Source organism: Salvelinus alpinus, chromosome 7 (genome assembly GCF_045679555.1).
Source record: "Salvelinus alpinus chromosome 7, SLU_Salpinus.1, whole genome shotgun sequence".
In the NCBI taxonomy this organism is placed as follows: domain Eukaryota; kingdom Metazoa; phylum Chordata; class Actinopteri; order Salmoniformes; family Salmonidae; genus Salvelinus; species Salvelinus alpinus.
Window position 1 is genome coordinate 77662811 of NC_092092.1, and position 21464 is coordinate 77684274.

At 43.2% G+C, this 21464-nt stretch overlaps 1 protein-coding gene across 1 annotated transcript in view; it reads right to left on the reverse strand.

Annotated features, from left to right (window-relative positions):
* Positions 1-2614: 2614 nt before the first annotated feature.
* LOC139581940 (glutamate receptor 3-like) overlaps positions 2615-21464 on the reverse strand; it is a 178474-nt gene continuing 159624 nt past the window's right edge. The window contains exons 13-15 of the mRNA XM_071412131.1: positions 20127-20241; positions 6279-6526; positions 2615-4658 (exon numbers count right to left, since the gene is read on the reverse strand). Of these exons, the coding sequence (XP_071268232.1) occupies positions 6281-6526; positions 20127-20241 (361 nt within the window). The 3' untranslated portion in view covers positions 2615-4658; positions 6279-6280. The remainder of the gene's footprint in view (positions 4659-6278; positions 6527-20126; positions 20242-21464) is intronic.

Genomic DNA, 21464 nt, shown 5'->3' on the forward strand with positions numbered 1-21464 from the left:
CATAAATAAACATAATTATGGGTTGTACTTACAGTGGTGTTTGTTCTTCACTGGTTGCCCTTTTCTTGTGGCAACAGGTCACAAATCTTGCTGCTGTGATGGCACACTGTGGAATTTCACCCAGTAGATATGGGAGTTTATGAACATTGGATTTCTTTGGAATTCTTTGTGGGTCTGTGTAATCTGAGGGAAATATGTGTCTCTAATATGGTCATACATTTGTCGGGAGGTTTTTAAGAAGTACAACTCAGTTTCCACCTCAATTTTCTTCAGAGAGATAGTGAGGAGGGTTCAGCCGTATCATTCACATTGTGTCTAGTGTATCATCAAACCCACAGTGGGAGATGTCATTCATTTGAGTTCCTGTGATTAGATATCAGTAGATTTGTGTTTTTAACGTACCTCTGTCTTACTACTCCTTGAACGAGGGAAGAGTCATTACCTTCTGTCACTGTTTTAAAGGAAGGGTCTCGTCCCAAAAGCTCTCTCTGTCTCTCATGACTGTCCTAAAATCTGGAGGACAAACCAGTTCCTTTGTTCTTTGAAAGCGGAATGAACAAATTCAGAATAATAGTTTAATGAGGATGCAGCTCTGGTCTGTAGCGTTCCTCTCTGTCTGCATCACTCTCCCCATGCTGTCTGTAGTGTTCCTCTCTGTCTGCATCACTCTCCCCATGCTGTCTGTAGTGTTCCTCTCTGTCTGCATCACTCTCCCCATGCTGTCTGTAGTGTTCCTCTCTGTCTGCATCACTCTCCCCATGCTGTCTGTAGTGTTCCTCTCTGTCTGCATCACTCTCCCCATGCTGTCTGTAGTGTTCCTCTCTGTCTGCATCACTCTCCCCATGCTGTCTGTAGTGTTCCTCTCTGTCTGCATCACTCTCCCCATGCTGTCTGTAGTGTTCCTCTCTGTCTGCATCACTCTCCCCATGCTGTCTGTAGTGTTCCTCTCTGTCTGCATCACTCTCCCCATGCTGTCTGTAGTGTTCCTCTCTGTCTGCATCACTCTCCCCATGCTGTCTGTAGTGTTCCTCTCTGTCTGCATCACTCTCCCCATGCTGTCTTGTTCTGTTTCTGTTTGAAAAGAGTCCAGGCATGACACATAAAGAAAGGAAGGAAAAAACCCTCCAGAAAAAGGAAAAGGGCGATGAGTTGCAGCAGTGTAGCGAAAGAAGACAACAGCAAAACAATATCCTTTGATGCTTTGACAAAAGGGAGTTTGTGGAGCGTACAGGAACATTTCCTAGGCTGGATTTGTTATTCTGGCCTGCCTGGTGTGTTTGAGTGTGTGTGTGTGTGTGTGTGTGTGTGTGTGTGTGTGTGTGTGTGTGTGTGTGTGTGTGTGTGTGTGTGTGTGTGTGTGTGCGTGCGCCTGCCAAGTGGATAAATCCTGAATTATTTTGTCAGTATCCAAAGAGAAAAGGGACTACTGGTCGGCTGCCACGTTCATGTTTGGTTGGACGGTTGTGTTATTTGAGCCGTGGAAGACCAGTCACTGTGTATGTTTGTATTCGTGTGTTTAGGTACTGGGCAGACCAGTCAGTATAGTCTGGGGACTGGGAATATATTTACCACACAATGACAGCCCACAACCCAGCACACAGGGAGATGGTGGTTTGAGTAATTCACAAAGTAACCTGTTTGCTAATGTATTAGATGTGTAGAATAATGTATCGGCTTTATTTAATCCATAGCGCTGAATCAATACAAGGACATTTGTGTTTGTCACATATTCGTTTAAACAACAGTTGTAGAGCAACAGTGAAATGCTTTACGGGCCCATCCCAACAATGCAGAGAGAGAAATAGAGAAATAATAATGCAGAAGATCTGAGCTTCAGCACGTTTTGACATTTAAAGGCAAAGTTCCCGTTTTAGAGGAGGACTGCATTCACGGAAAATGTTGCATATGTCCTCTCACCCGCAGTAAGGAATGAACCAACCCCTTTATGTGTACATTATGCTGGTGAAGGAATGACCCAACCCCTTTATGTGTACATTATGCTGGTGAAGGAATGAACCAACCCCTTTATGTGTACATTATGCTGGTGAAGGAATGAACTAACCCCTTTATGTGTACATTATGCTGGTGAAGGAATGAACTAACCTACTGGTACCAGTAGTCCTATAGATACATCATGATGGGTGCTATGTAGTCATCAGGCTGCCGTGTTTGATCACTGTCTTGCAATTGTAGGTTAATGTCCTCTGGGTTTGAAATGGTTTCCTCAACTTATAATGACACATTATTGATGAGAGATTTCAGATGGCCAATGAAGATGTCAGCGAGACTCTCAATCAGTGTATATGGGAGACTGTCAGAGGCAGCAGATGGTTCTGGAGTAATATTGATCCAGCTGCTCAATAACCATTAAATAAAACAACTCTTTTCTCATCCTGTTTTTCAGAAGGTTGTAATGGTACCGGAAGGAATTATATAGTTGACATGTGGCTTGTACAGTGTGTTGCAAAACAGGCCATTTCCTTTCAGATGAGAAGACAGATGCATAGCTTCCACATTCTTGGAGTGATGACAATGCATTGCTGTGTGTTTGTGTGTGTGTTTATTTTAATATACTTCACCATGCGGTTTAACATTACAAGCACACAAACACATGTCATTTTCTATACAGGTTTATTTACAAAATGTATTAAAATTCTCTGTACAGCTCCTCACTAACGAAGATCGGTAAATTATATACATACATGCAGATTCTGACTCTTTTGTAGTAGTCACTCAGATGTTTGGCCATTTTCTCAGTGTTAAGTGAACTTACGAAACCAAAGAAACTGTCTCACTAAAGAATAACCGTGATTGTATTTCTACTCTAGAATCTGATGTAAGTTAGAAAAGCTTGTGATATGTCATTACGGAGTTCACATGCAATTTCTTAGAAAAATTGGGAAACCCATCACTCCTTTCTTGTGTAGCCTTAATAAATACGTCTAATTTCAATAAATGTACACCTCTCTTTCTTTAGAATTGTTTATTTCCTTTTTCTTGCCTTCCCTTTTTTAATCTTTTTTTTTGTGTGTGTTAATCTATCTTTTCACAGTTTTAGGTGATAAATTTTCTTCCTAAATCCGGTTTTAGGTGATTAATTTTCTTCCTAAATCCGGTTTTAGGTGATTAATGTTCTTCCTAAATCCTATGGAATCACAGTCTTTTGAAAAGGAAATGTGCTAAGCTTTTTAAGACATCCCCTGTAAGTACGTTGTATAAATCTATTTTCTCGTTGCATTTATATTATTCATTTATTTAATTTACTAAGTAAATTCACCAAACGCTACAATGCTCATAAAATGAAATTAAAACTGAAAGCATATCATTAAACTGCAGCTTATTGTAAAATGTATAATTGTTTAGCAACATACCAAGGTCATCCATAATACTACTGTTAAAAAGCCATTACTGTTTGGATTGCAGTTTATCTACTTTTTGAATGTCCCTTTTGGTTCAGTTTTAATTTATTGTACAGAAGATTTGAATCATTTAAGGTTACATGACAATCCAGCTATAAGCAGGTGTTCTTTCAAAATGAAAACAACAAAAAAAAACAGCCTATTTTGGAGCGACACTGTGTGAGTGAGTTTTCTCTTCATATTATACACACCATAAAACACACTGGGAGAGTTACTGAACTATGAAACTTGCTCAGGCAGTCCTCTGCATTCTTTAAAAAAACCCACATCTGAATCTGTTGGCAGTGTATTGGGATTGTGAGATGGCCTGTTTTAAGTTGTGTAAAGCCAAATGCTGCATCTCACATTCATCTCTTTCATGAGTCCCTGTGTGTGAGGCCAGAATGGCCCCCTATTCAATATATAGTGCACTACTTTTGACTGGGGGGCGCTGCACAGAAGTAGTGCACTATATAGGTAATAGGGTTCCATTTGGGATGCCCGTTTGACTAGCTACCAACGCCTTCTCTCAGAGTATCTCTGAGACTTCAAAAGCACCACAGTTGAGGACAACACCATTACAGTATTCTTTTGGCTATGGCATATTTAACCAATTGATTCCAATAAGATTCAAATGTGTCTTTCAAAACAATTCCAAGGTCACAGGAATATAACAAGCTATCTTCTAATAATCAGTGTCTATAATAAACGTATTTTAAAACACATTTAACGAGTAAAAACCTAGCCTGCAAGAAGAATTAGGATAATCTGATCGAATTCCCTTTGCAGAAAAACAATTTATCATCTGTCATATCGTATTCATCTTCTGTCCGGCACTTGGAAATGTGCTCGGGGTGCAAGTGATGGCTTTAGGTATCTCTCTTTTGTCTTTAGCATCTCAAATAAAGTTCCTTAAAACAGATTACAGTATCGATCCTGTCTTTCTGTTTATTCGTCTGTGTGTTTGTGAGTTCAAGCCAAACGCAATACCGTTGTGATGAGTTGCATTGTTCTAAGTAACTCTGTGAGCCTGTGACTGTTCCATACGTAAGGCACTGGAGGAAACCGCTAGAGTTCTTCACGTCACCAGTCCTGTCGCGTCGCCATTGCAGATTATCGTCGCCATTGCCGCCAGGAGAGGATTTAGCTGCAGTTGAGGAAACCCCCATCCTGACGTGATCATGTTGTTTCATCATAGGGTCAGTAGTCACAGTCGTTTGTAAGGGATCGTGTACCTGGTCTAGCTGAAGCGCCCGATACCTGTTTTAGAGGAAGGAAGTAGAGACATAGGGATAATCTTAACTGCATTTAACTGATTCCTTGCGTCTTCTCTCTTCACCTCCTCAAAACCAATAGGATGAGAAGTCAGAGATCCCTCCCCTCTGACCTTCTCACCCAATGGGATTTGAGGAGTCGAGGAGAGAGGACCCAAGGAATCAATGAAATTGAGATTCTAAACACAGAGAAACATGGGTAATACGTCTGTTAAAATGGTGGATGAGATGAGATGTGTCATTAAGGTTGGAATGGTTGAGTCACGATGATGTGTTACTTGGGACATTAGCTTAACTGTTAGCGATTTGCAGATGCTGCTAGCATATTCTACTGAGTAAACTAAAACCTTAAACTAGATAAAGAATGAGTGTTTACGAGATAAAGATAAATGTTTTTTAATGGGTTCATCTTTTTTTTTTTATCATATTGATTTCAATTAACAACACCATAGTGCAGGGTTTTCTTCTGGACCAAAAAGGGGCTTAGGTGGTGGGCGAGGCAGGGGGCGTGAAATAGGGCGTGACCGGTCCATTGGGAGGCTGACTTAAAAAACATTATTTAGAGGCCCCCTCATCTTGGCGGTGTAGAAAAATGTTTGCATTTCAAGCCAATTTCCTGCAAATCTACATATTTTGCCATGGACCTGAGAGAACATTTAGCAGTTTTAAAACAAATTTCCTTTAATTTGATGCATTTTGCCATGGACCTGAGAGAACATTTAGCAGTTTTAAAACACATATCCTTTAATTTGATGCATTTTGCCATGGACCTGAGAGAACATTTAGCAGTTTTAAAACACATATCCTTTAATTTGATGCATTTTGCCATGGCTAATACCGTGTTCTTTTGCTCAAACATAATAACAAATGCTGAATAAATGTTTTATGTACAATTCTCCCAGACTGTCTAGCTTTTATGTTGTTTTCAAAGATGATATAACTAAAGAGTATGTAGGTCCATTATCTCTACTACATACTTTAAATCTGGTTTTAAATCATTTAAGTTTACGCTGGAAGCATTTTTTCCATCCCAAAAATGTATTTCAAATTATGAAAATACTTTTTTAACACTGTTTGGACTTCGGCCACCCGAAAAACCACTTTGGCGGCCCACACAAGGACTGACCTCTAGTCATACACATATATACATATACATATAGTCACAGTACGTAGCGATGTCAAGGCAACAAAAGTCTTGGGGAATTAGAAATGTAATGTTGGGTCGTCTATTGGCTCCCGAGTGGCGCAACGGTCTAAGGCACTGCATCTCAATGCTGGAAGCGTCACTACAGATCCATTTTCGATCCCGGGCTGTATCACAACCAGACATAATCGGGTGTCCCATAGGGCGGCGCACAATTGGCCCAGCGTCGTCCAGGTTAGGGTTTGGCCGGGTTAGGCACTCATGGTAAATAAGAATTTGTTCTTAGCTGACTTGCCTAGTTAAAATATTGTGGATATGTTCAAGTCAAGAGTGATTAAGTGTTAGGAAATCACACCAAACAGCTTGACAACACCACAAACAAACAAATCACACAACACCACCAGAGGAAACCAACTAAATGGTTCAGATGTCACAGAGAGAGAATCAGGAAGAGATTATTACCCTTAGATCTTAACGCTCTCTGTCCCATACACGTTGTAGCCTTCTCTGTACGTGGCAAAGTTCTGGGGGTTGGTCGGGGGAGCTGGCTTAAACTTCTCAGCATTTTTTGCTAGTTTGAGCCGTTTGGTTTCTGCACGTGACTTGTAACAGAACTCAATCAGAGCCACCATCATGGCCAGCCCCAGCCCTCCAACCAGAATATAGAAGACTCCCGCCACATTGCTCAGGCTGAGAGCACTTGTCTTGTCCTGGGGAAGGTGAAGAACATCGTTAGAGGGTCTGCGGTGGAGAGAGAGTTCTGTAGAGAACAGTGCAGCCTACCAGTACGACACTAAAGCAGAGTGTATATAGGCCTCAAACTGATCCTTACAGAGTCTTGTTGAAATAACAGTCGGAGACCTAACACTCAGAATTCACATGGATACTCTATTATCAGACCTTCCTACAAACTGTTTCTCTGAGACAGAAACGTTTCTGATGCTACCAATGGCAGATCATACTACAGACTCCAGAGGCTAACAGCAACAGAAGGCTGATAAAGTAAAGGATGGCTGAGGTTGAGTCTAGAAAAAGTCTAGATTGGACTGGCTTTCCTATAGGGGTCCAAGACGTTTTGAGGAACATCTGAACACCATAGTCAGACCACTCTCCAATGAAGGAGAGACGAGTCACCTCTTTAGTTTGATCTAGGTGAATGTAGAGTTTCCCCTATTCTACAGGTCTTCTTCCATAAAAGGAAGCTGTGGTCAGTAACTCACAGGTCAACATTTCAAGACCTGTCCTGATTTTTTTTTATTTATTGGTACACTTTTATACTGTTTAGTCAAATCTCTCTGGCGTCAAAAAATTTAAAAAGCAATTTCTAAGATATCAAACCATTTTGCAGCTGTTTACTTCCCAAACATGTTTATAGAACATTTGTTCATTTGAGTTTTACCATTTGCAGTTGAACCCTTTGAGGTTTGACTGAGGTTATATCTGTGGTACTATGTAGCCAAGCCGTCGACGGTACGGACAGTGATCTGTCAGTTTATTGGCCTGGCTACGGTCTCAGAGGTTTAAATAAGAGGTTTATTACATTCTTAGACTTCATGTGGGGTGGAAACAACAAGATCTCTTCCTTGCAACTCCTTGCTCAGACAAAGAGCTGAAAAACACCCCACGGTGTTGTAGTGTCTTCCTGAAGTCACATGGAAGCAGTTGATCACAACATGAACACTTTGTTTGTTTACCCCACCACAGGAAGTAAAAAAAAAACACAATAAATACATTTCCAAGCAAACTAGTAACACAGATAAATCACATTTGAATTAAAAGTTTAGTAAATAGAAACAGCAGCATAATGGTAAGAATATCATGAATGTCAAGCATGAAAATTAGCACTTAATGTCAACAGCTAGTCAACAACTATTCAATGATGGTGTTTGATTATTTTACACATGTACCATTTCACCAAGCATAAGGTAATTTACAATTACAGTTTGTGAAGCAAAAAAGCAGTTCCTATTTCTATATTGGCCAAACCAAAAAAACAACGTATTTTTCAGATATGATTTGAATTTGGGAAATCGTGCATGAAGGGCTTGAACCACTTGATGATCTTTGTTAAATGTATGTGGCGGAATCATTTTGGGGGGTATAATAAAATAATAAAATAAGGGGTAGGGGGGGATATAGAGTATAGCTAATCTAGATGTTTCAGTATAGTTTAGCATTTCTTTGCATATGAACAGTACGTCAGAATGCAACTGGGAATCAGCACAAAAGACCTGCAGAGACTGACCTTACTTCCAGAGTCCTTGGTTCCACATTCACCCTTATCGTACCACCATTTGTTTTTCAGCTTGTCTAAGATGCCTTGTTCACTGAGTTTCAATACGGCAAGGTTTACAGGAGTTCTTCACATGAGAAATAACATAAATAACATCATATTATGTTATTTTATGTTATTCATAATTTCATAGTTTGCATAACTTCATAACAAAGCGATCGAGCAGGACTCCTGGCCATTGTCACATCATAAAAAACAGGCATTCTAGTCTATTACCTTGTCGTCATTGACCAGCCCTAGTCTAGGGCCAGGGCCTGCTCCTATCGCTTCGAGTAATCGGCAGACGCTGGTAACAGGACGAGCAGGTACTGAATGTACACTCTGCTGGTCTGGGAGTATCTATAGCTGAGGAAGGTATTTGTTTGTGGGGACAGCAGGGTAGCTTTCTGACCAGCACTTAACAAGTTCCATCCAACTAGAACCTTCTCTTGACTAACAGTAAAGGACTACAACACAACCGTTAGTCTGATATTTGCAGTAGCAGAGGCTTGGACACCTCCTGCTGGAACATCACAAGGTGGCTCTGAGCTTTGGTTCCAAAGACGACATGAACAACGAACCTAATAATGACATTTACCTTGACATTAAAGACGGCATTAAAATACTGAATGAAGCCAGAGGTGTTTCACATCAACCGTTTCATAAGAACTTGTGCCATTTATTGGTGGGAAAACATGTTGGGTTGTAGCCTTTACTAAAGCCGCTTACAAGGGGGATTACTGTCAACCAAGCTACAGCTTTATTACTGCTGTTTATGCTCAGCTTTGACACATCAGGGGGATAATGAATGTGGTTTCTCTTTGTAATATGGTTTCATCAGAGGAAAGTGATAGGTAATAATCATGTGTTAAAATGTTGAATTGAAGGTATAAGAAATGTCCCACTGCTTTACAACTGACATGGTGCCTTGTACTTAACATGAACTATTTACCTGTGCAACATACATGACATAATACCTTTCTAAAAATGAAGCTAAGATGTTACGTGTGGAAAACACAACAAAAGGATGATGCATAATTAGGAAGATTGATCACATGGTGCTCTACTCTATAGTCACTATAGAAACAGACTGGTGGTGCTCTACTCTATAGCCCCTATAGAAACAGACTGGTGGTGCTCTACTCTATAGTCCCTATAGAAACAGACTGGTGGTGCTCTACTCTATAGTCCCTATAGAAACAGACTGGTGGTGCTCTACTCTATAGTCCCTATAGAAACAGACTGGTGGTGCTCTACTCTATAGCCCCTATAGAAACAGACTGGTGGTGCTCTACTCTATAGTCCCTATAGAAACAGACTGGTGGTGCTCTACTCTATAGCCCCTATAGAAACAGACTGGTGGTGCTCTACTCTATAGCCCCTATAGAAACAGACTGGTGGTGCTCTACTCTATAGTCCCTATAGAAACAAACTGGTGGTGCTCTACTCTATAGCCCCTATAGAAACAGACTGGTGGTGCTCTACTCTATAGCCCCTATAGAAACAAACTGGTGGTGCTCTACTCTATAGCCCCTATAGAAACAGACTGGTGGTGCTCTACTCTATAGTCCCTATAGAAACAAACTGGTGGTGCTCTACTCTATAGCCCCTATAGAAACAGACTGGTGGTGCTCTACTCTATAGCCCCTATAGAAACAGACTGGTGGTGCTCTACTCTATAGCCCCTATAGAAACAGACTGGTGGTGCTCTACTCTATAGCCCCTATAGAAACAGACTGGTGGTGCTCTACTCTATAGCCCCTATAGAAACAGACTGGTGGTGCTCTACTCTATAGTCCCTATAGAAACAGACTGGTGGTGCTCTACTCTATAGCCCCTATAGAAACAGACTGGTGGTGCTCTACTCTATAGTCCCTATAGAAACAGACTGGTGGTGCTCTACTCTATAGCCCCTATAGAAACAGACTGGTGGTGCTCTTCTCTATAGCCCCTATAGAAACAGACTGGTGGTGCTCTACTCTATAGTCACTATAGAAACAGACTAGTGGTGCTCTACTCTATAGTCCCTATAGAAACAAACTGGTGGTGCTCTACTCTATAGCCCCTATAGAAACAGACTGGTGGTGCTCTACTCTATAGCCCCTATAGAAACAGACTGGTGGTGCTCTACTCTATAGCCCCTATAGAAACAGACTGGTGGTGCTCTACTCTATAGCCCCTATAGAAACAGACTGGTGGTGCTCTACTCTATAGTCCCTATAGAAACAGACTGGTGGTACTCTACTCTATAGCCCCTATAGAAACAGACTGGTGGTGCTCTACTCTATAGCCCCTATAGAAACAAACTGGTGGTGCTCTACTCTATAGCCCCTATAGAAACAGACTGGTGGTGCTCTACTCTATAGCCCCTATAGAAACAGACTGGTGGTGCTCTACTCTATAGCCCCTATAGAAACAGACTGGTGGTGCTCTACTCTATAGCCCCTATAGAAACAGACTGGTGGTGCTCTACTCTATAGCCCCTATAGAAACAGACTGGTGGTGCTCTTCTCTATAGCCCCTATAGAAACAGACTGGTGGTGCTCTACTCTATAGCCCCTATAGAAACAGACTGGTGGTGCTCTACTCTATAGCCCCTATAGAAACAGACTGGTGGTGCTCTACTCTATAGTCCCTATAGAAACAGACTGGTGGTGCTCTACTCTATAGTCACTATAGAAACAGACTAGTGGTGCTCTACTCTATAGTCCCTATAGAAACAAACTGGTGGTGCTCTACTCTATAGCCCCTATAGAAACAGACTGGTGGTGCTCTACTCTATAGCCCCTATAGAAACAGACTGGTGGTGCTCTACTCTATAGCCCCTATAGAAACAGACTGGTGGTGCTCTACTCTATAGCCCCTATAGAAACAGACTGGTGGTGCTCTACTCTATAGCCCCTATAGAAACAGACTGGTGGTGCTCTACTCTATAGCCCCTATAGAAACAGACTGGTGGTGCTCTACTCTATAGCCCCTATAGAAACAGACTGGTGGTGCTCTACTCTATAGTCCCTATAGAAACAGACTGGTGGTGCTCTACTCTATAGCCCCTATAGAAACAGACTGGTGGTGCTCTACTCTATAGCCCCTATAGAAACAGACTGGTGGTGCTCTACTCTATAGCCCCTATAGAAACAGACTGGTGGTGCTCTACTCTAAGCCTATAGAAACAGACTGGTGGTGCTTACTATAGCCCCTATAGAAACAGACTGGTGGTGCTCTACTCTATAGCCCCTATAGAAACAGACTGGTGGTGCTCTACTCTATAGCCCCTATAGAAACAGACTGGTGGTGCTCTACTCTATAGCCCCTATAGAAACAGACTGGTGGTGCTCTACTCTATAGCCCCTATAGAAACAGACTGGTGGTGCTCTACTCTATAGCCCCTATAGAAACAGACTGGTGGTGCTCTACTCTATAGTCCCTATAGAAACAGACTGGTGGTGCTCTTCTCTATAGCCCCTATAGAAACAGACTGGTGGTGCTCTACTCTATAGCCCCTATAGAAACAGACTGGTGGTGCTCTACTCTATAGCCCCTATAGAAACAGACTGGTGGTGCTCTACTCTATTGTCCCTATAGAAACAGACTGGTGGTGCTCTACTCTATAGCCCCTATAGAAACAGACTGGTGGTGCTCTACTCTATAGCCCCTATAGAAACAGACTGGTGGTGCTCTACTCTATAGCCCCTATAGAAACAGACTGGTGGTGCTCTACTCTATAGTCCCTATAGAAACAGGCTGGTGGTGCTCTACTCTATAGCCCCTATAGAAACAGACTGGTGGTGCTCTACTCTATAGCCCCTATAGAAACAGACTGGTGGTGCTCTACTCTATAGCCCCTATAGAAACAGACTGGTGGTGCTCTACTCTATAGCCCCTATAGAAACAGACTGGTGGTGCTCTACTCTATAGCCCCTATAGAAACAGACTGGTGGTGCTCTACTCTATAGCCCCTATAGAAACAGACTGGTGGTGCTCTACTCTATAGCCCCTATAGAAACAGACTGGTGGTGCTCTACTCTATAGCCCCTATAGAAACAGACTGGTGGTGCTCTACTCTATAGCCCCTATAGAAACAGACTGGTGGTGCTCTACTCTATAGCCCCTATAGAAACAGACTGGTGGTGCTCTACTCTATAGCCCCTATAGAAACAGACTGGTGGTGCTCTACTCTATAGCCCCTATAGAAACAGACTGGTGGTGCTCTACTCTATAGCCCCTATAGAAACAGACTGGTGGTGCTCTACTCTATAGCCCCTATAGAAACAGACTGGTGGTGCTCTACTCTATAGCCCCTATAGAAACAGGCTGGTGGTGCTCTACTCTATAGCCCCTATAGAAACAGACTGGTGGTGCTCTACTCTATAGCCCCTATAGAAACAGACTGGTGGTGCTCTACTCTATAGCCCCTATAGAAACAGACTGGTGGTGCTCTACTCTATAGCCCCTATAGAAACAGACTGGTGGTACTCTACTCTATAGTCCCTATAGAAACAGACTGGTGGTGCTCTACTCTATAGCCCCTATAGAAACAGACTGGTGGTGCTCTACTCTATAGCCCCTATAGAAACAGACTGGTGGTGCTCTACTCTATAGCCCCTATAGAAACAGACTGGTGGTGCTCTACTCTATAGCCCCTATAGAAACAGACTGGTGGTGCTCTACTCTATAGCCCCTATAGAAACAGACTGGTGGTGCTCTACTCTATAGCCCCTATAGAAACAGACTGGTGGTGCTCTACTCTATAGCCCCTATAGAAACAGACTGGTGGTGCTCTACTCTATAGCCCCTATAGAAACAGACTGGTGGTGCTCTACTCTATAGCCCCTATAGAAACAGACTGGTGGTGCTCTACTCTATTGTCCCTATAGAAACAGACTGGTGGTGCTCTACTCTATAGCCCCGATAGAAACAGACTGGTGGTGCTCTACTCTATAGCCCCTATAGAAACAGACTGGTGGTGCTCTACTCTATAGCCCCTATAGAAACAGACTGGTGGTGCTCTACTCTATAGTCCCTATAGAAACAGACTGGTGGTGCTCTACTCTATAGCCCCTATAGAAACAGACTGGTGGTGCTCTACTCTATAGCCCCTATAGAAACAGACTGGTGGTGCTCTACTCTATAGCCCCTATAGAAACAGACTGGTGGTGCTCTACTCTATAGCCCCTATAGAAACAGACTGGTGGTGCTCTACTCTATAGCCCCTATAGAAACAGACTGGTGGTGCTCTACTCTATAGCCCCTATAGAAACAGACTGGTGGTGCTCTACTCTATAGCCCCTATAGAAACAGACTGGTGGTGCTCTACTCTATAGCCCCTATAGAAACAGACTGGTGGTGCTCTCCTCTATAGCCCCTATAGAAACAGACTGGTGGTGCTCTACTCTATAGCCCCTATAGAAACAGACTGGTGGTGCTCTACTCTATAGCCCCTATAGAAACAGACTGGTGGTGCTCTACTCTATAGCCCCTATAGAAACAGACTGGTGGTGCTCTTCTCTATAGCCCCATTAGCAACAGAATGTGCTCTGCTCTATAGCCCTATATGCAATGGGTGGGTCGAATCGTGAATGCTGTTTGGTTAAAACCCCATTCCAGTTGGTGTCTATTCCACACGTTTCCACCGGCTAAATCTATGACGTTAAAATGCCCATTTATGCCTCTCTAGTGGCGCAGTGGTCTAAGGCACAGTATTGCAGTGCTAGCTGTGCCACTAGAGAACCTGGGTTGAGTACAGGCTCTTTCACAGCCGGCCGGGACCAGGAGACCCATGGGGCAGCGCACAATTGGCCCAGCGTCGTCCGGGTTAGGGGAGGATTTGGCCGGCAGGGAGGTTCCTGTCCAATCGCGCACTAGCGAATCCTGTGGCGGGCTGGGCGAAATGCACGCTGGCAAGATCGCCAAGTGTACGGTGCTTCCTCCGACACATTGGTGCAGCTGGCTTTCGAGTTAAGCGGGCGTTGTGTCAAGAAGCAATCCATCAACCTTTGCCTCTCCCGAGTCCGTACGGGAGTTGCAGCGATGGGAGATGACTGGAACTGCCAATTTGATACCATGAAATTGGTGAGAAAAAGGAGTAAAAAAATTAAATAAATAAAAGCCTATTAACTCTGTTCCATCTGACTGCGCAATCCATTGTCTCATCAGCCCAGCCAGGCAATTTATGAACTTGATCTCCACTATAAAAAGCATCTGGACAATTTCTCATATTTCTTTTCGACTAACATTTAGTTTTCAACAGCGGAGATTTGTATAAACCTTGCTGTCTGTCTCTCCGACATTTGCAACATTGTTTCAATATTCAAATTCGATCTCCTGCTGTCCCATAGTAATGAACGAGGCATGAGTCTGGACGAGACAGAGAGGCAGGAAGCGTTTCTCAGCCATTCAAAATCATAACTCAGCTGGCATCATTTTTATGGATATATACCAAACAAATTTAAAAAAGGTAAAATGAAACTAATTTGCAGTCTTTCAGCTTCAGTTAGAAATGATTGTGTTACTGCAGCTGTGTTGTTGGCTAGCTCCTCTGACTAACAGTTGCCTGACGAGAGAGCACATTTTCTATGCCAGGCGAAATCGTACCTCATCAGCTTATTGTTGTGGATGGATCCAATTAAATGTCACTAGAAACCAGCTTCAACAAATGCAAATGCAGCTACTTACTGGCTGCACTTTTTGACATGACTGTAAGGTAGCCGTAGTTGGCTAGCTAGCAAGCAAAGGATAAGAACTTTGCCAGCCAGAATGGCAACGGTACATTTAGAATGAACGACTGGGTCACGTCCATAGATACAGAACACAAAGACTGAACGACTGGGTTACGTCCATAGATACAGAACAAAAAGACTGAACGACTGGATCTCGTCCATAGATACAGAACAAAAAGACTGAAAGACTGGGTCACGTCCATAGATACAGAACAGAAAGACTGAACGACTGGGTCACGTCCATAGATACAGAACAAAAAGACTGAACGACTGGGTCACGTCCATAGATACAGAAGAAAAAGACTGAACGACTGGGTCACGTCCATAGATACAGAACAAAAAGACTGAACGACTGGGTCACGTCCATAGATACAGAACAGAAAGACTGAACGACTGGGTCACGTCCATAGATACAGAACAAAAAGACTGAACGACTGGGTCTCGTCTCTAGATACAGAACAGAAAGACTGAACGACTGGGTCTCGTCTCTAGATACAGAACAGAAAGACTGAACGACTAGGTCTCGTCCATAGATACAGAACAGAAAGACTGAACGACTGGGTCGCGTCCATAGATACAGAACAGAAAGACTGGGTCGCGTCCATATATAAGGAACAGAAAGACTGAACGACTGGGTCGCGTCCATAGATACAGAACAGAAAGACTGAACGACTAGGTCTCGTCTCTAGATACAGAACAGAAAGACTGAACGACTAGGTCTCGTCTCTAGATACAGAACAGAAAGACTGAACGACTAGGTCTCGTCTCTAGATACAGAACAGAAAGACTGAACGACTAGGTCTCGTCTCTAGATACAGAACAGAAAGACTGAACGACTAGGTCTCGTCTCTAGATACAGAACAGAAAGACTGAACGACTAGGTCTCGTCTCTAGATACAGAACAGAAAGACTGAACGACTGGGTCTCGTCTCTAGATACAGAACAGAAAGACTGAACGACTGGGTCTCGTCTCTAGATACAGAACAAAAAGACTGAACGACTGGGTCACGTCCATAGATACAGAACAGAAAGACTGAACGACTGGGTCACGTCTCTAGCAACCCTAGATTTATGTCGGGACTATATCTTGTGGAAAGATGAAATAGTATGAATATATGAATGAAAATAACGTTTTTTATGAAAATACGTGACTCATTATTTGAATATGTTGGTAACCTAGAAGCCGGTGTTTGGAGGATATATTGGCACGGTTTGCCGGCCCTCAACGAACAACACCCATCCCAATATAGCCTCCAAACACCAGCTTCTCTGGCATTATCACTTAATTATACAGCTTGTTGAGAACTAAATGTTAATCTAAAAGAAATGTGAGATAATGTCTAGATGTTTTTTATATTGAAGATCAAGTTTATAACTTCCCTGCCTGGGCTGATGAGACAGTGGATTGGGCTGATGAGACAGTGGATTGGGCTGATGAGACAGTGGATTGGGCTGATGAGACAGTGGATTGGGCTGATGAGACAGTGGATTGGGCTGATGAGACAGTGGATTGGGCTGATGAGACAGTGGATTGGGCTGATGAGACAGTGGATTGGGCTGATGAGACAGTGGATTGGGCTGATGAGACAGTGGATTGGGCTGATGAGACAGTGGATTGGGCTGATGAGACAGTGGATTGGGCTGATGAGACAGTGGATTGGGCTGATGAGACAGTGGATTGGGCTGATGAGATAGTGGATTGGGCTGATGAGACAGTGGATTGGGCTGATGAGACAGTGGATTGGGCTGATGAGATAGTGGATTGGGCTGATGAGACAGTGGATTGGGCTGATGAGACAGTGGATTGGGCTGATGAGACAGTGGATTGGGCTGATGAGACAGTGGATTGGGCTGATGAGACAGTGGATTGGGCTGATGAGATAGTGGATTGGGCTGATGAGACAGTGGATTGGGCTGATGAGACAGTGGATTGGGCTGATGAGACAGTGGATTGGGCTGATGAGACAGTGGATTGGGCTGATGAGACAGTGGATTGGGCTGATGAGACAGTGGATTGGGCTGATGAGACAGTGGATTGGGCTGATGAGACAGTGGATTGGGCTGATGAGATAGTGGATTGGGCTGATGAGACAGTGGATTGGGCTGATGAGACAGTGGATTGGGCTGATGAGACAGTGGATTGGGCTGATGAGACAGTGGATTGGGCTGATGAGACAGTGGATTGGGCTGATGAGACAGTGGATTGGGCTGATGAGATAGTGGATTGGGCTGATGAGACAGTGGATTGGGCTGATGAGACAGTGGATTGGGCTGATGAGACAGTGGATTGGGCTGATGAGACAGTGGATTGGGCTGATGAGACAGTGGATTGGGCTGATGAGACAGTGGATTGGGCTGATGAGACAGTGGATTGGGCTGATGAGACAGTGGATTGGGCTGATGAGACAGTGGATTGGGCTGATGAGACAGTGGATTGGGCTGATGAGACAGTGGATTGGGCTGATGAGACAGTGGATTGGGCTGATGAGACAGTGCATTGGGCTGATGAGACAGTGGATTGCGCAGTCAGATGGAACAGAGTAAATAGGCATTTTAAACGCCATAGATTTAGCCGGTGGTAACTTGTGGAATAGACAACGGCTGGAATGCGGTTTTAACCAATCAGCATTCAGGATTACACACAACCATTGTATAAAGCACTGTAGAAACAGACTACACCAATCAAAACGTGATGAATGGATAACAAGTGTCTTGGGTACCACTGGTGAACAATGTCCTCATGGGACCTTTAGGAACCATACGTTATCATCAGCAGGAGAAGAATACAACACTGTGTAGAATAGTATCTCCCTGGCCAATGGTAATAGGGCGACTGTGAAGGACTGTCCATCGTGGTAGATCAGAGAGACATTGATTAACAATGCAATTATCTGTTAACATGCTCATGATGCTGGAGCCTGAAACCCAATCTAAGAGAGCAGTATTACAGAGGTGATCAGAAAGAGTGTGTGTGTGTGTGTGTGTGTGTGTGTGTGTGTGTGTGTGTGTGTGTGTGTGTGTGTGTGTGTGTGTGTGTGTGTGTGCGTGTGTGCGTGCGCGTGTGCGTGCGCGTGTGTGTGAATGTCACAGTCGACAGCAAACATATTGAGATATACTGGAGAATTAACCTTCAAACACAGCAGATGGTCACCAAACTCACACACTGTCTGTCTTTCACCGACAATGCCAATGTTCGTCAGAGCTAAATGCCAGACTTTGAGGTGTGCAGTTTGAATGTTTAAGAGCAGTAGAGATCAAATGCAAATTCATTTATCATAAATTCACATGATCAATACATTTTAGCCATGATCCTGAAGGTTGCCCAAAGCCAAAGTATACATACCTGAGCAGGTCCAGATAAAAGGCAGAAGGAAACATGTCAGAGAAGCAACGATACTGCTCTTCTAACGCAGCCGCCACAGCCGTGAGCAGGCTTCAACATCACTCAGCATACTGACTATACAGCACAGATTATTAGCAAAAATGCATGGTTGAAAATAGTGTTGCAGAATTCCTGTGACTTTCCCATAATTCCTAGGTTTCCCAGAAACCCCTATGGGAGGATTCCCTGAATAAGGGGGAGAATAAGCAAGGAATGGAACCCTGCCAGAGGGAATCTTCAAACAGGGATTTCTGGGAAACCTGGAATTGTTTATTTACTGGGACTTTTTTTAGTTAGTGGATTTTTGCAACTCTACATATATGAAAATATAGGAAGCCTATTTCTGAACATTATGGAGGTAAAACAGAAAGGCAGAGAGAGAAAGGTCAGGTGTGTTGGTAGGACATTACTTGATCTAGATATTATAGAGATGTTAGCCATGATGCTATTTCAAACATGTCATAGTAAGTACAACATTACATTTCCTGAGAATTCATGTCAAATGACTCTATCTATCACAGTAGGCAAGTCACTTAGCTGACCTAATTCATAGCATGAGTCATGCCTGAGTCACTAGTCATTAAATTGATCAATGCCTTTGTATGTCATCTTTAAAATAGCATGATACAAGCTTCATAGCACATAGTCTAAGTATGTTTGATACCAAGTTGACAAGGCTAAGTGAAACACTCTTATTGCATCACTGATTACCAGGATGGATACAGCCATGTCTTGTGAAGAGAGTAGAATAGCAAGCAGAAAAGAAACCTGATTATCACAGTGGTTATTGGGCTCAGTTCTGGCTCTTGTTTGTTCCTGTTCAGCAACCAATTATAGGGGCAGTTCCACCACCTACAAAATCATAATTTAACTGAATATAGTCGTACCACATGACCCACAGCCCAAAGAGATCAGACCTTCTCTTTCAGATTAGAATTCTCACGTTTGCCCGTAATGCTTAGTCCCCTCAAGACTCCGCTGTTCGCCTCGCCTCCCTGAGATGACAAGTCTCAGCTGAGCAGCCATTTTGGGGGGTTTCAGCCAATGGGCTCTAGAGGCTAGAATGGTTTCTCTAGGCCAGTCGCATGGGATGTCCAGAGAAGCATCTATATGACATGAGCAACTGTGAAGCCATGTTGTGTCAGACAAGACAGCAATAATGTTATGAAATACAGACGTGGCCTTCACAAGAGGAAGGCGGCAGTCTCTGCCATCTAGATGCCATGTTTTCATAAATAGTTTGTGATAAACTATTCATGAAATGTAACTTATAATACACATTCTTATTTTATAATATATAACTTACAACAGGTATATTTTACTCAGAGATCTGACAGAGATACTCTTAACGTTAATTAGACTTCAGACTGGCTATACATTCTCTAGACAATATAATACCCGACACACACATGGTCTGCTGCCCAGAGATGTTAAAGATGGATTTAACTCTCCTCCTTTTCCAACTGCAAGACAGCGCTATCCTCCTCACATCCCTCCCACCACCCAGTCCAATAAACAGACTTCCTCCTTATCAAACACTGATCCACATATCCTTATCCTTCCTCTCACAACTGTCTTTGTCAAACAACTCAGCTTAGCCTCACCAGTCCATCTCCTTCACTACACTTCATGCTACCTCATCTTCCTCTCTGTGTATTAGCCAAGTAAGGGTTCTTAGTTTGATATTTTGTTCCATAGACTGGTCAGAGTCTGGTAAATGACAGAAAGGCTACCTTTGAGTCTGGTTGGGACTCAACACTTGGGTTTGTTTTGGGTTGGGTTGTACGCTAGCTAACAAAGTACATAAGACAATCAAAGTGCTATAATATAAATCCAATCAATAATCAATGAATTTTTATAATACCTATTGACTATTATTAACAGCCTTGCCGATTACTCTGCAATATTGTACCCGATCTGGTGACATCGAGGCTGACCTTGGAGTCACCTCCCCCGCTGCCGCACTCGCCCTTGTCGTACCACCATTTGTTTTTCAATTTGTCCAACAGGCCTTGCTCATTCAGTTTTAACACTGCCAGGTTAACAGCATTTCTTGAAACGATAAAACATAACTTGTAAGAAAATGCACAGGTCCGTGAGAAATCTAATGCATAGTAGTAGTATAGTAGCAGTATAGTACAGTAGTATAGTAGTAGTTATAACGATAATGATAATAGTTGATAACGGTAGTTGGACTACCACTACTAGTGCTTATTGTTAATATTAGTATGATCTATTATGTTTAAGAATTTTAGGAATATGAGTTAGATAGATCAGTAAGGTTAAGAGGAAGAGAAAGAGGTAAATATTGAAAAGGTGGCATGAGGGGTTAGGTAGTTGAGAAACTGACGTGTGCGGGACGGGGACCCTAGTCATCATTGAGAAGAAAAGCAACAATAGAAAACACCATGCAACATTCATCACAAGTGACAGGGCAACTTTTAAAGGCTACATGGAAAAACTGTTGAACTGTTAAATTAAAAGTGACAACAACTGTCGGGGAGGACAGCACACAGGACAGAAGGACAGCACGCAGGACAGAAGGGCAGCACACAGGACAGAAGGACAGCACGCAGGACAGAAGGACAGCACGCAGGACAGAAGGACAGCACGCAGGACAGAAGGACAGCACGCAGGACAGAAGGACAGCACGCAGGACAGAAGGACAGCACGCAGGACAGAAGGACAGCACACAGGACAGAAGGACATCACGCAGGAGAGCACACCGGACAGAAGGACAACACAAAGGACAGAAGGACAGCACGCAGGACAGAAGGACAGCACACAGGACAGAAGGACAACACACAGGACAGAAGGACATCACGCAGGAGAGCACACCGGACAGAAGGACAACACAAAGGACAGAAGGACAGCACGCAGGACAGAAGGACAGCATGCATGACAGCACACAGGACAGAAGGGCATCACACATGCCAGAATGACAGCATGTCGGACAGAAGGACAGAATGATAGGGCAGATGAACAGCACACAAGACAGAAGGACAGGACAGAAGAACAGAAGGACAGGACAGAAGGAAAGAAGCACAGGGCAGAAGGACAGGAAAGAAGCCCAGGACAAAAGGACAGTACACAGGACAGAAGGCCAGGACAAAAGGACAGTACACAGGACAGAAGGCCAGGACAAAAGGACAGGCCAGAAGGAAAGATAGAGTAAAATAGAGTAAGAGAGACAAAGGTAAAATGGTTGTTAAACTGCAAAACTCTTAGCTACACCCTGGAATGGATTCCCCTTTGGTTTAGGAACACCAACATTA